The sequence below is a fragment of the Orcinus orca genome, chromosome 20, assembly GCF_937001465.1.
Source record: "Orcinus orca chromosome 20, mOrcOrc1.1, whole genome shotgun sequence".
Taxonomy (NCBI): Eukaryota; Metazoa; Chordata; class Mammalia; order Artiodactyla; family Delphinidae; genus Orcinus; species Orcinus orca.
The window spans coordinates 46,680,571-46,694,433 of NC_064578.1; the positions used below are offsets into that span (position 1 = coordinate 46,680,571).

The 13,863-nt window shown below is 49.6% G+C and overlaps 1 protein-coding gene and 1 long non-coding RNA gene across 3 annotated transcripts; one reads left to right on the top strand and one right to left on the bottom strand.

The window, feature by feature from the left end:
• Positions 1-73: 73 nt before the first annotated feature.
• PSMC4 (proteasome 26S subunit, ATPase 4) lies at positions 74-8,714 on the top strand. Of its 2 annotated transcripts, none has more exons than XM_004271288.4 (11): positions 74-232; positions 1,125-1,223; positions 1,348-1,534; positions 2,948-3,094; positions 3,176-3,285; positions 3,389-3,482; positions 7,039-7,206; positions 7,656-7,732; positions 7,874-8,042; positions 8,250-8,305; positions 8,481-8,714. In XM_004271288.4, exons 1-11 carry the CDS (start codon positions 197-199, stop codon positions 8,592-8,594), a joined length of 1,257 nt encoding a protein of 418 aa, XP_004271336.1. In that variant the 5' UTR covers positions 74-196; the 3' UTR covers positions 8,595-8,714. The 2 variants fall into 2 exon arrangements, with proteins under 2 accessions (XP_004271336.1, XP_033286852.1); XM_033430961.2 differs by having other exon boundaries at positions 80-292.
• LOC125962744 (uncharacterized) lies at positions 6,363-13,850 on the bottom strand. Its single transcript, XR_007474422.1, has 3 exons — positions 13,376-13,850; positions 10,937-11,131; positions 6,363-9,775 (listed from the first exon to the last, which is right to left on the bottom strand). It is a non-coding gene; the product is annotated as an uncharacterized LOC125962744 (long non-coding RNA).
• Positions 13,851-13,863: the final 13 nt, after the last annotated feature.

Below are 13,863 nucleotides of genomic sequence, written 5' to 3' on the forward strand. Positions count from 1 at the left end.
GCATATCTTGGGGGAGGAGCTCAGGACTAGGTCGCCCTGCCCTTTACCTATCCGGCCTATCCGGGCCATCCGGCCGTCTCTCCTTGGTGTCTTAAACTACGTTTTCCAGAATCCATCCAGGCCCTGGCTTTCCGGTGGCATCAGCGGAAGCGGTGACTGGCTTAGGCCGGGCTGCACAGAGGCCGGCTTGGTCGCTATGGAGGAGATAGGCATCCTGGTGGAGAAAGCTCAGGTCCGAGAGGGCGAAGCCGACCTGAATGGGATGTTGAGCGACTTCGGGATCCAGGCCTGGGTCTGAGTGTTTTCGGAGGTCTCAGTGGAGAGCTTAGTGCCGTCCCGAGGCCTGGGCTGTGGCTGAGTGATGCTGGGAGGGCAGTAGGGCTCGGAAAGCTGGGCTGGGGAAACGAGTGACATCAGAGGTTCTTTGGGACTGAATGATTTCGAGGTTTAGCTGGGAATGCTGTGACATCGGTGACCCGGCGGCACTGGGGATGGGTCGGTAGTGAGTGATGTGTGGGATTCGGCCGTGGGGCCGAATGATATCTGCGGCTGGGCTGGGGAGCTGACTGACATTCGGGTCTTAGCTGGTGTTGGAGGGCCGAGTAATGTATGTGGTCTGGCCGAGTGATGTTTGGGGACTACCTGGGAGCTGGATGACATAAGGGTCTAGTGTGAGCTGGAGTTCTGTGACATGAGGCGTCTTCGGGAGGTAATTGAGTAACGCCCGGACTGTATGAAGGCATGGTGACTTTGTCAATTGAGAGAGCCATGTGATATTAGGAACCTGTTTAGGGGGCCTGGAGGGCATTGGGGTCTAGTAAGGAGTTGATCAGACATTTAGGCCCTAGATGGGAGTTGGGTGACATTGCAGACATGTGACACGTGCCATATGATACCAGAAGATCTGTTTGGAAGGCTGTTTGACCGAGGGGCCTGTGAGGAGTTGGGTGACTTCAGAAACCTGTTTAGGGGACTGAGAGGTTTCCAGGATCTATTTAGGGAGCTGAATGATGTCAGGAGCCTGTTAGGGGCCAAGTGACTTCATGGTGAATTGGGAGGGGGGCTCTAGATACTTTCATAAGGGGACCTTCTTCTTCCAACCTGAGTTTCCCTCCATGGTCTAGGATGAGATCCCAGCCCTGTCTGTGTCACGGCCCCAGACTGGCCTGTCCTTCCTGGGGCCTGAGCCTGAGGACCTTGAGGACCTGTACAGCCGCTACAAGGTACATTCAAACCCAATCCGGACCCTGCACAGGGCCCAGCATCCCATACTTCCCCCACCTTCCACTGCTCCTTGGCTCAGCAAGGCCTGGAGCCATCCCCTACCTCTTCCCTCTCTGCTCACAGAAGCTGCAGCAAGAGCTGGAGTTCCTGGAGGTGCAGGAGGAGTACATCAAGGATGAGCAAAAGAACCTGAAGAAGGAATTCCTCCACGCCCAGGAGGAGGTGAAGCGAATCCAGAGCATCCCACTGGTTATTGGGCAGTTTCTGGAGGCTGTGGATCAGAATACAGCCATCGTGGGCTCCACCACAGGTGCGTGGGGGGTTGTTTACTCATCTGTTCATTCAACAGCTGTTAACTGTTTCCTGCCACGTGCCAGGAACTTACAATGGCAAATGAGGCAAGACAGTGTAATGGTGTTTTTCAGCGTATTTTTGAGTCTGATGCAAAAGTGGAAATATATTTTGCGTTCTCTCTCTCTTTCTTTATGTGTGTGTATATAACTCATGTAGTAAAAGTTTGACCAAACGATAGTTAGCCACACTATGTGTGACATACTCTAACTAGTTTCCCATTTTGTTCTAGTCTGTTTTGTTTTAAACAACGTTCTGGTCATGACTCTCAAATGATTTCACAACTACTACTGGGTTGGGACCTACAATTTGAAAGCACAGGTGAAGTGTTAAGAGATTGGGCTCTGGTAAGGACCCAGTATACGGGAGCTGCTGTTATTACCGTGGGTCTAGGCTCTGCCTTCATGATGGGTGTTGTCTCTGCATCTTATCTGTCTTTTCGTGCTTCTGGCCTCTGCTCCTCTGGACCAAGCCATATTCTTGTCAAGTTTGCGGGGAAAGGTGTGTGACTGGGCCTGGAATTGGACTGATGGGCTGGTAGTGAGGTAGTGAAGGGAGGGAGATATCCACAATGAGGCCTGTGTCTTTGATCTTTAGGACTTAGGGGGACAGTGGCTATCCCTGAGATGGAGACATAGGCAGAAAAGCAGGTTTGCAGGGAGACAGTGAGGGCAGTCTGGGACATCACAGGGAAGTGTCTGGGAGGTCACTGGACAGCCAGGTCTGAAGGTCAGGAGAGACTGAGGCCAGAAAGAGATGTGTGTGTCACTACCATAAATGTAGAAGGTGGACTGGGGATGTGAGACTGGAGGCTGGGCAAGCAAGAAGGATTCTGCTGCAGAGACCTAGATGGGAGAGGATGGTGCTGAATCAGGGCAGGGTCCCTGGGCAGGAGGGAAGGGATTAGTCAGAGAGACATTTTAGGAGGCTGGTGGATCGCCATGGTGACTGACAGGCTGTGGAGGGAAGCAGAGAAAAGTCCAGAATGAGGCTTAGAGCTCTCGCTAGTGACTCGGCACCATGGGCCTCCCTGAGACAGAGACCCAGGAGGAGCAGCATAAGTGGGGGGAATATACTGAGAACACACTGAGACATGGTGAGTGAGACATGCCGTGGGGATGTCCACGGGCAGGCATTCCAGGAGGCTGCTGGTCACCTGGGGCTGGAGCTCAAGAGTCAGGGATAGACAGGGAAGTTGTTAGTGTGGATGGATGCCGGGGTGGACTGGAGGAGGCAAGACTAGAAGCCAGGAGGGCCATTGGGGGTCTGAGTGAGAGATACTGTCGGCCTGGAGGTACAGCTGTGAGGTCGGCAGTTTTGAGGTTCTGGCACTTCTCATTTTCCCCCCTCCCTTCTTGTCCTCTTCCCAAAGGCTCCAACTACTATGTGCGCATCCTGAGCACCATCGACCGGGAGCTGCTCAAGCCCAACGCCTCGGTGGCCCTCCACAAGCACAGCAACGCCCTGGTGGACGTGCTGCCTCCTGAGGCCGACAGCAGCATCATGATGCTCACCTCAGGTGAGGGGGAGCCCAGGGCCAGGGAGGCCTGAGGGGACCCTGCGGGCCAGGCTGGGAGCCCCAGCTCTGCTCTTCCACCAGATCAGAAGCCAGACGTGATGTACGCGGACATCGGGGGCATGGACATCCAGAAGCAGGAGGTGCGGGAGGCCGTGGAGCTCCCCCTTACGCACTTTGAGCTCTACAAGCAGGTGAGGAGCTGGAGCTGGCAGGGAAGGGAGAGGCCGTCCCCACCATGTCTCCAGTTGGTGATGGACTCCCCGGCTCATGCTCTTCTCCACCTCTGTGCTTCAGATTGGCATCGACCCTCCCCGAGGCGTCCTCATGTATGGCCCGCCCGGCTGCGGGAAGACCATGTTGGCAAAGGCTGTGGCTCATCACACGACAGGTGAGCCGCTTGGCCCCTCCCCCGAGCTCTGACTTTCTGGGCTCTTCCGACCTTGCCCTCAGTTCTCTCATCCTCCCCAGGAAGTGGTGTGGCACAGCGATTAAGAACATGGGCTCTAGGGTCAAAGACCCAGTGTGCGTCTTACTGAGTGGCTGTGCCGTCCTGGGGAAGTGACTTTACTCTCGTGCCTCAACTTCCTCATCTAATAGAACACTCATTTCACAGCATGATTGTGGGGAATTAATGAAATAATGCCATGTTTTTCCTACTAATGGGTCATTACTAATGACCCATTGGTAATTATGAATTCAAATTCATGGGTTGCAACCAGCTAAAAAAATTTTAAAAAATGAAACAGAACAGAAAACGTTGGAGTCCACCCCACATAGTAAGAACTTGTATTGTTTGTGAACACACACAAACATTGTACACAGGTGTGCTGTGGTTGTTTACAGATGTATTTCTTCTTGTAGGTTCTAAACAAAGATGTCTGAAAGTCACTGTATTACTGTTTGTAAAGCCTAAGGACAGGACTCAGCTCATCTTAAAATCTTAATATATCTAAGCCAAGGAGCAGTAGAGGGCAGTGGGTAAGCAGTGTGTTTTCTGGGCCAGACTGCCTGTGTCTGAAATCTGGCCCCCCTACACCTACTTATATAAGTTAGTACTACTTACGTAAGTTAGTTTATGTAACTACTTGGCAAGTTAGCCTCTCCGTGCCTCCATTTCTTAATTTTCTGGATTATTCAGAGGATTAAATCAATATAAAGCTTCTAAAACCATACCTGGCACGTAGCAAGTGGACAGTAAATGTTAGCCATTGTCATGATCATTCATTGAACTTCTGCTCTCCCAGGTGCTGGGATATAGGGATGAGTCAGACCTGTCCCCTGCATTGGAGAATCTCCCAGTGTGGCTGAAAAAAAGGAAAATAAACACTTACAATTCAGTCAGTTAACATTTATTGAGCACCTAATATGTACCAAGCTGTGTTCTAGGTGCGGAAGGCATGGCAGTGAACAGAACAAAGTCCCCCCCGTAAAGGTGATGTCTTAGTTGAGGAAGCACTAACAGATGAATGAAGAGATTATATGTCATGTGGTGCTAATGCCTGAAGAAAACAACTAAGGGGCAGGGGATAGGGAATAACAGGGGCGGCGGCTTTATGTGCCGGGACTGGAGGTGGTCAGGGAAGACTTTTCTGAGGTGACATTTACATGAAGACCTAGAAGAAGCCTTGAGGGAGTGAGTCATGTGGACCTCTGGGGGAGGGAGTGTGTCAGGCTGAGGGACTCGGGTGCAAAGGCCTTGAGACAGGTGTGTGCTTAGTGTTCTAGGAACAGTGAGGAGGCCCCAGTAGTTGAAGCCAAGTGAGCAAGGGGGTTATGCTTGGAGGTGAGCTTGGGTGGGAACGGCCTAAAGAGTAGCACGTGCTCCAAAGAAGCAAGGAAGGTAGTGGGATAGCCCTAAAGGAGGGTTGTCAATCCATTCTGCGTAGGCTCTTAGGTAGGGGTTCCCAGAGAGAGGTGTGAGGAGTCTGTCAGGCACACAGTTGGGAGAAGGAATAGCATTTGCGAAGGCCAGGGGGTGGGAAAGAACTCATTTAGGGAGTTGTGAGTAGTGGTGAGTAGACCATGACTAAACTCGATGAGGGCAGGGAACTTGTGCATTTGTCCTTTTTTGTGTTCCCAGTGCCCGCCCAGTAGCTGAATTGTGGTAGGTGCTCAGAAAATAACTGTTGAATGGCTGGCTGAAGGAGGAGCTGTGCAGGTCCAGGGATCAGAATGGGCGTGAATATGAATAGTCTTAGTGCTAACCTAAGAGATTTCGACTGTTGTCCTGAGATCAGGGTGGTTTTAGACAGGCAGGGTTCAATAGAAATACAGTTGCCCCTCAAACAACAGAGGCTTGAACTTCGAGGGTCCACTTAACACCCAGATTTTTTTCACATGATGTATGGTTGGATGAATCCGCAGAGGCAGAACTGCAGATCTGGAGGGCCAGCTATAAAGTTATACACAGATTTTATGCACAGAGGGTCAGCACCCCTAAACCCTGTGTTGTTCAAGGGTCAACTGTATAATGAAGCTACATATATAATTTAAATTTTTAAGTACTCATTTTTTAAACAAAAGAACTAGGTGAACTTCATCTAAAATATGTTTTTTTATTTAACCAGTATACTCAAAAATATTATTATTTTAACACGCAGCAGATACAAAACTTGAGTTTTTTCTATAATTTTTTATTGTAGTAAAATATATAATACAATAATTTTTTATTGTAGTAAAATATATAGCATAAAATTTACCATTTTAACCACTTTATAAATATACAGTTTATAAGTGGCATCAAGTGGATTCACAGTGTTGTACAGCCATCACCACTGTCCACTTCTGGGACTTGTTCATCATCCGAACTGTAACTCCATACCCATTAGACAATCATTCCCTATTTCTCCCTCCCCGCAGCCCCTGATAACCTCTGTTCTACTTTCAGTCTCTATGAATTTGCCTGTTCTGGGCACCTCATATACATGGATGAATCATAGAGTATTTGTCTTTTTGTGGCTGGCTTATTTCCCTTAGCATAATGTCTTTGGGGCTGACCCATGTTGAAACATGTGCCAGAACTTATTTCCTTTTGAAAGCCAAATAATATTCTATTGTATGTATATAGCACCCTTTATCTATTCATTTGTTGATGGACATGTATTGAGATATTTTACTTTTTTGTACTGTCTTTTGAAGTCTGGTGTGTATTTCACATTTACAGCACATCTCATTTGGGACCAGCCACATTGCGGTTGCTCAGTAGCCCCTTGCCGCCAGTGGCCACCACATTAGAGAGGGACAGGGCTGCAACTTGCACAACTCCTAGTTTATGACCAGATCTACATAATGGACTTTGTGTCTCCTTTCTCTGTGGTGGCTGGAAGGAGTGTCCTGGAGGTTGCTCCGTGCAACACAAAGCCACATCCAGTCACTAACAAACAAGTTAAACTCTTAAGAAAAGATGGAAAGGAGAGGCAAGCCCAGAACCTGTCTTAAACCCACTGCCACTTGTTGATTATGTCAGAATATGTGTTCCTGGTTCTTGACTCTTGCATGATATTCAAAAGGGGTCCTTTGAGCTCTTGGTAAGGCAGCATGATGCCTGTGTATGGAAAAACTGTTTTCTTACTGATTTTTCAAGCACTCCGGAAATTCACATTTTTTGGTATGTTGGATTCCATGAATGTCTCTAGCTCTTCTTTGTCGGTATGTCGAAGCACAGACACATTTTTTTTTAATACCCTGATTTCTAAATGTTGGGCCAAAAAATGACACATCCATAGGCAGGATTCATGATTTGTGCTGCTGGGTCTCTGTGGGGTACAAGCTGGTCCGCCTAGCTGGATCTGGAACCCAGCCCAGGTCATGAGAGAATGACCTGGCTACTTGGAGTGGGTATCCAAAGAAAAGGATGTCCTCAAGGAATTCTCAGTTTCAGTTAAAGTATTATGGGGCCCTACAGGTGTTCCCTTCTCGTCTAACCCCTGTCATCCTGCCATCAGCTGCATTCATCCGAGTTGTGGGCTCAGAGTTTGTACAGAAGTACCTGGGTGAGGGCCCTCGCATGGTCCGGGACGTGTTCCGCCTGGCCAAGGAGAACGCACCTGCCATCATCTTCATAGATGAGATTGATGCCATCGCAACCAAGAGATTCGATGCCCAGACAGGGGGTGAGTGATGCCCAAACAGAGCCTGGGGTCTTTTTTTTTAATGAATTTATTTTTTTGGCTGTGTTGGGTCTTCGTTGCTGCGTGTGGGCTTTCTCTAGCTGCAGTGAGCAGGGGCTACTCTTCGTTGTGGTGCCCAGGCTTCTCATTGCAGAGGCTTCTCTTGCTGCATTGCAGAGCACTGGTTTTAGGTGCACAGGCTTCAGTAGTTGCAGCGTGTGGGCTCAGTAGTTGTGACTCGCGGGCCCTAGAGTGCAGGCTCAGTTGTGGCGCACGGGCTTAGTTGCACCGCGACATGTGAGATCTCCCTGGACCAGGGCTTGAACCCGTGTCCTCTGCACTGGCAGGCGGATTATTAACCAGTGTGCCACCAGGGAAGTCCCAGGGCCTGGGGTCTTGGGCAGGCTTGTCATGCGGGATGCCCTGGACTGACCGAGTTATGTACTATCCAGCTGACAGGGAGGTTCAGAGAATCCTGCTGGAGCTACTGAATCAAATGGATGGATTCGACCAGAACGTCAACGTCAAGGTTTGGGGTTCAGGATGGGCGAGGGGAGGTGTGGTGTGGGAATCAGGGAAGGATGGAGGCTGGCATGTGAGGAGATAGGTATTGCAACAGGATGGAGTATAGTGGGGACAGAGGTCTGAGCTGGCCTGTCCCCGATGCCAGGTGATCATGGCCACAAACAGAGCAGACACCCTGGATCCTGCTCTGCTGCGGCCGGGACGCCTTGACCGTAAAATTGAATTTCCACTCCCTGACCGCCGCCAGAAGAGATTGATTTTCTCCACTATCACCAGCAAGATGAACCTCTCTGAGGAGGTTGACTTGGAAGATTGTATCCTGCTCTAGAAGCGAGGGGAGGGTCACCGCTGAGAATGGGGATTAGATCTCCACCTCTGCCATCACCACCACCCAGACTATGCAGGTGGGAGACCAGGGTCTGGGGAGGGGGATGGTGACAAAGACAGCCCAAGAACGACTTCTGGCTCCAAGCATTCACCCAGTCATGCATGGAGTGGTTTCCTTAACTCACCTGCCATAGATGTGGCCCGACCAGATAAGATTTCAGGAGCTGATATCAACTCCATCTGTCAGGAGGTGAGTGCTGGTTTCTCTCTAGATGATTGGGCAGCGGGTGTGTGAAGACCCTCCACTCTGCTGCAGCCCTGTCCATCATTGCCTCCCTGGGTCTTAGGCTGCATCTGTCTCTTCCTGCACCATCGTTAGGGGCGGGGAGTGCAGGGAGTAGCTTTTAACTGTCATCCCTCAACAGAGCGGGATGTTGGCTGTCCGAGAGAACCGCTACATTGTTCTGGCCAAGGACTTCGAGAAAGCATACAAGACAGTCATCAAGAAGGACGAACAGGAGCATGAGTTTTACAAGTGACCCCTCTGCCCGCACCACAGGGGCCGGGGGTTCGCTCACTTCCCCAGCCTCTGTCCCCAAAGCTAGTTCTGTTTTTTCTTTACCCAGAATTGATTTATTCAATAAACTAATAAGATCAAATCTGTTTAATTTCTTCTTACAAGTTTAACTCCTTTGGAGAACCTGGGCCTTGAATAGGATCCTCTGTGCCCCTCCTGCTCTCCTGACAGATGAGCAGGTACATGGTCTGGGTTACAGCTTGAGAGAGAAGTAAAGAATTCAAACTAGGGCTTCCCTGGTGGCGCAGTGGTTGAGAGTCCGCCTGCCGATGCAGGGGACACGGGTTCGTGCCCCAGTCCGGGAGGATCCCACATGCCACAGAGCGGCTGGGCCCATGAGCCATGGCCGCTGAGCCTGCGCGTCCGGAGCCTGTGCTCCGCAACGGGAGAGGCCACAACAGTGAGAGGCCTGCGTACCACAAAAAAAAAAGAATTCAAACTAAATGACCAGAAATTTGGGGAAAAGGATGGAAAATGAGCAGACTGCAGCCCCTGACCAGAAAATAAAGTCTCTATCCATCTCCCCACTCACATTTACCATTCGAGTCTTGGGCAATTCCTGCCTTCTTCACACTCAGAGGGAGAATCAAGGACAGAGAGACCACCCATTAGGGTCCCCCAGAGCAGGGATGAGGGGGTAGGGGGGAGGTTGGATGCCTGGGTTCTGTGAATGTCTCTGGCTCTTCATGCCATCTTGTTGGGGCACAGATGTGTTTGGTAGGATCAATTCCCACTTTCTCTTGAAATCTGTTTAAACACCTCTCCCTCTGGGGAGTCTTCAGATGCTCCACGAAGGGAAGTAACCCTTCCCCTACACTGCCCTGGCGTTGTGCACATGCTGTGCTTTGCACTCCTTACATCTCCAAGTGCTTGCCTCCTCCAGACTGGAACCTCTTGTAGAGTAGTCAGGGATTGTAGCTTGATCGCAATTCAAGTCCCAGCACCCACACATGGTAGACATTCAGTTCATGTTCCTTGAACAAAAGTATGAATGTCACTATATATTTGGGAGTGAGATGGGAAGAAGATATAAGGAAAAATAGTTGAGGAATCACAGGTCCTTGAAGAGACGGGGGTGATTCTGCTAGATAAGCATGGCATATTGAGCGGAGAAGTTAATTCTTCCTCTCTCCTGGCACCTCACTAAAACAAAAGTAAGGTGTAAATTCACACGGACACAGGAAGAGAGAGGAGATGGCAGCAATGCAATTTTGGAAAGGGGCAGATACCTGCTGATTGATGTAGCAGACCTGAGGAAACTTGAACCTGAACTCAAGGGAAGCCCAGAAACAGTCATTTTCCCCTTTCAGAAACCAGAGGTGCCAGGTTCTGAAGGTGAGGCCTGGAAACAGGAGGACTACCTGAAAGGCTGTATAAAAACCAGAACTGATACACTGATTATGCAGGAAACAAATGAGCTGTTGTTACTCCAGGCCCTGTGACCCTTCCCCAGCCTGGCTGAAGACCTCAGATTTACTCTGGAAAGGCTGGACCAGCAGTCTCTGGACTGGTGTGCCTGGAGCAAGGATGAGAGCTGGGCCGTGCAGAAGATGAGATTGAGATTAAGTGAGATCCCTGGGCAGGCAATTGAAGGATTCCTTCTGAGGAAACCAAGCAGCATGAGAGAAACAGGAAAGTGGGTTGTTAAGACACCTAAAGTCCTCATCATTCACATTCAGCAGCAGCTAATATCTAAAACTGATGAGTTTACAAAAGCATGTAACTTAGATATATGGAAGTAAATTTCAAAAGAAACAAATGAGGATGGGAAGTCCTTGCCTCTTGGAAGTAGACAGGGAAATACAGGGTGAGGGTGACATGGGAATGCTTTTTGTTTCTAATATACTTTATATATATTTGACCTTTTAAAATAGGTACTTAAAAAACGACAGTGACAAAACCACGCGAAAAAAAGGATTTTACAAGTCCTCTTGGAGGGACGGTAAAGGAAGGAAATTGCTGAAGTGACAAACATCCTAAACATCAGTGATAAAGGGCAAAGAGATTGGGAAAAGAACAAAGCCATGTACCTAAGAAATGACAGCAGACCAGTGTGAGGCTAAAGCTATAACTGGTAAGAGGTGGTAGCCACTCACATTAGCTGGGAGAAGGGATATTTGGTATATTCTGTGGGTTGCCCAGCAATCTTGCTGTCTGTGCTTAGGCAAAATTATGAAATGGCCTACCATTATTATGGTCTCAGAGTGACCTTGATATTGATGTTCTGTGAGACTGTTCATGTGCAACAGGATAACAGGCCCAGCTGTGAGCACCAGGCCAGCTTTCAATACCACTGAGGCCTACCTGTAAGTGTCAGGCCAGTTCCTGGATGTCAGGGGCTGCTTTTTTGTGTTCTCAAGTACGTGCTACCGCGTTAAGAGGGAAAAACTAAGGCCGGCTTGCTGAACAGCCCAGACACTCGTGCATTTTGGAAGTGTAGTCTTGAAAGCAAGTGTTTTCCTGCCAAGCGAAACACATACCGCTTTTCTCTGTTCTGCTCTGCAAAGACAAGAGGGAAAAAAAAAACCCTTAAATATATGTAAACCTTTTTGTTTATTTGTTTTTAATTGTAAAAATAATACACATAAAGGAGCCCAAAATATAAGTGTATAATGTAACAACTTATTATAAATAAAACACTTGCGTAACCATCATCCAAGGACCAGGCTGTAGGTTTCCACTGAAAAAGAAATTCCTACACAGCTGCCCATAGGCAGTGATGATCCATTTTGTAAACACATCTGTAATTACTGCAATGGAGAGGGCACCCTGGGTTGATGCAGCCAGTTTGGACAAATGTCAATCATTTCCCCAGGTTTCATGTATTCTTTAGTAACATTTCCTTTGAGTACGACCAGCATCAGTAAGCATATCTCAGATGAGACTACAGTGCATGTACTGCTAAGTAGTTAAAAAGGACTCTGTTGATCAAAAATGACTCTGTACCAATGCAGCAACGTGACAAACGTCACCACTGTCTGCACAGACCAGAAGCCATGTCATGATGGCACAGGTCACACCAAAGCCAACCTAGATGACTCAAACGTGGTCTTCCATGTCAGTCTCAAAGGGCGAGGAGGAGGATGAAGGAGCATAAGAAGAAGGAGCCACAAGAAGACAGTGCTCAACGTCCTAATGACTACATAATTTTTTTTTTAACTTGTCCTCACAAATTATCCCAAAATATTACTTGGACATTTTGCTTTTTCTTCAGGATCTTAAGGTATATTTACTGTCTTATGTCATAGGATAGGAGGCTCCAGTGGAACGCTCACATGGTGATTCCTCCTGCTGAAGCAGGGACACGTCAGGCCAGGCAGACGCTGAACCCAGAGTCCTGCAAGGGAGAGCAGGGTTCTCCCCAAAAGTGAGCCTGGTGGCCTCAGCGGCCCAGCACCTGCTTATTTTTATTTTTATATCGATCCATATATATAATTGTGAGTTCATACCACTGCATCTAGTTTCAACGTGCCATCACAAGGTTCATTCTAGTTCTCTCCTTTTCCATATCTGAGGTTCCCCGCTGACAGGGAGAAGCTTGGCTGCTCTCAATGCCCTTATTGGGTTGGCCAAAGAGTTCGTTCGTAATAGCTTCCAGAGAACCCCGAATGAAATTTTTGGCCAACCCAATAATATATTTACTTACTTGATCAGAACCCCACCTCCACCCCCGCCTGCCACTGCATGTAACAAACTCCTATCACCCTGTTGCGCCCTTCCCCATACAGATGCTCTCCTCACCCTACTTGGGTTCTGAGACTCACTACCTCCTATATCCAACCGACATGAATGTCTCCAACACCCCAATTTGGGCTCCAACACCCAATGCTGGGCAGTACCCATACCCACATGCCCTTTTCACCCTGTTCAGGCTCTGAAATCCCGTACAGGCCATTCCTCCTGTGTGGACGCCCTCCTTATCCTGCTCAGCTTGACACTCCCATGCTGGGCCATTCCATCACTTGGAATGCTCCCTGTCACCCTACACCAAGCCACCAGCTGCATGAACACCCTCCTCATCCTGCTCAGGCTCAAAGACCCTGCTCTGAGCCCATCTGATGGCTTTAGGACTGAATTGCTCAGAAAGGGAAGGGAAGAGGAAGAGCAAAATGTGTTAGCGTCTGACTAATTGTGGGCTCGCTATACTATGGCACGCTGCCTTTCCAAGCATAAAGCTATCCCCTCAGCCCAAGATTCTCACATGTATCTGCCACGAGACCCCTCACAGCACAGAAGAGTGGAAAGAATTCCTTCATATTTTTTAAAAAAATTACTATGATTTACATTTTTCTCTAGGAAAAAATTCATTTGATTCTATACAAAATTGTTTGACAGATAAATTACAGATCTTCGGTCCAGATCTTGAAATACACAGCTGATGCTGCAAGAAGATGCACCATATCCTTTTTATAATAGGCCTGTGGCTGCACGCGATCACACACACCCAGTCGCGAGGCCACTGGCACCCGTGACGTTCTACACGCAGATACTCAGGTTCACACAGCTATGCTGCACTCGCCAACCGCCCCGGTCACACAGCGCCCCGCACACCCACCCCATCACACACACACCACCCCAGTCACAGTCCGGCACAGCCAGTCTCCCACCGCGCCTCTCGCCTCACTGCTCGGTCACGAATCACACTCCAGGCTGCTTTCTGTGGCCTCCCTCCTGTCAGGTGCCGCTGCAGGCACACACCGTCTCGCACCCAAAGAATTACACACACGCAGAAACACAACTCACCCTCGGCCAGAGGCGGGGAAGCCCCGCAACCCTCACGGCGTCGCGCGCGTGCAGACAGGTGCGCACACACAGACACACGCTCATGAGGCCGGGTACAAAGGGCCACACGCCTGTGAAACACGCGAGGGGACTACCCGGAGGGAAGAATCTGACAGAATCCGCCTCGCACGTGCTCGGCTTCAGGACGGCACCCACGGACGCACTGGGCGGTCAAGACTCTGGAGGTCCGTCGAGGCTCGCACAGCCTGGACAGGTCCCCGCTGTGAGTTCTCTCAGCTTACCTCGCGAGGGCGCGGGTCCCCGGCTCCGGGACTAGAGTCGCTCTGTCCCGAGCGTGCCTGCGCCTGCGCACTCAGAGCCCAGCCCACCGGCTTCCGGCTCTGGACTACATTTCCCAGAAGCCCCAGGGGGGGGTGGTGTAAACTTCCACCTGGAGGGCCTCTAGCCGTGCGTACTGGGTGTTTCAGCTACCGCGGGTGAGTTAGTCG

Bases quoted from the DNA above. Each gene is read 5' to 3' on its own strand.
- PSMC4 (XM_033430961.2), top strand. From the start codon at position 197: ATGGAGGAGATAGGCATCCTGGTGGAGAAAGCTCAGGTCCGAGAGGGC. The intron at 1,224-1,347 runs GTACATTCAAAC...CTCTGCTCACAG, and splicing joins ACCTGTACAGCCGCTACAAG to AAGCTGCAGCAAGAGCTGGA. The intron at 7,207-7,655 runs GTGAGTGATGCC...TGTACTATCCAG, and splicing joins ATTCGATGCCCAGACAGGGG to CTGACAGGGAGGTTCAGAGA.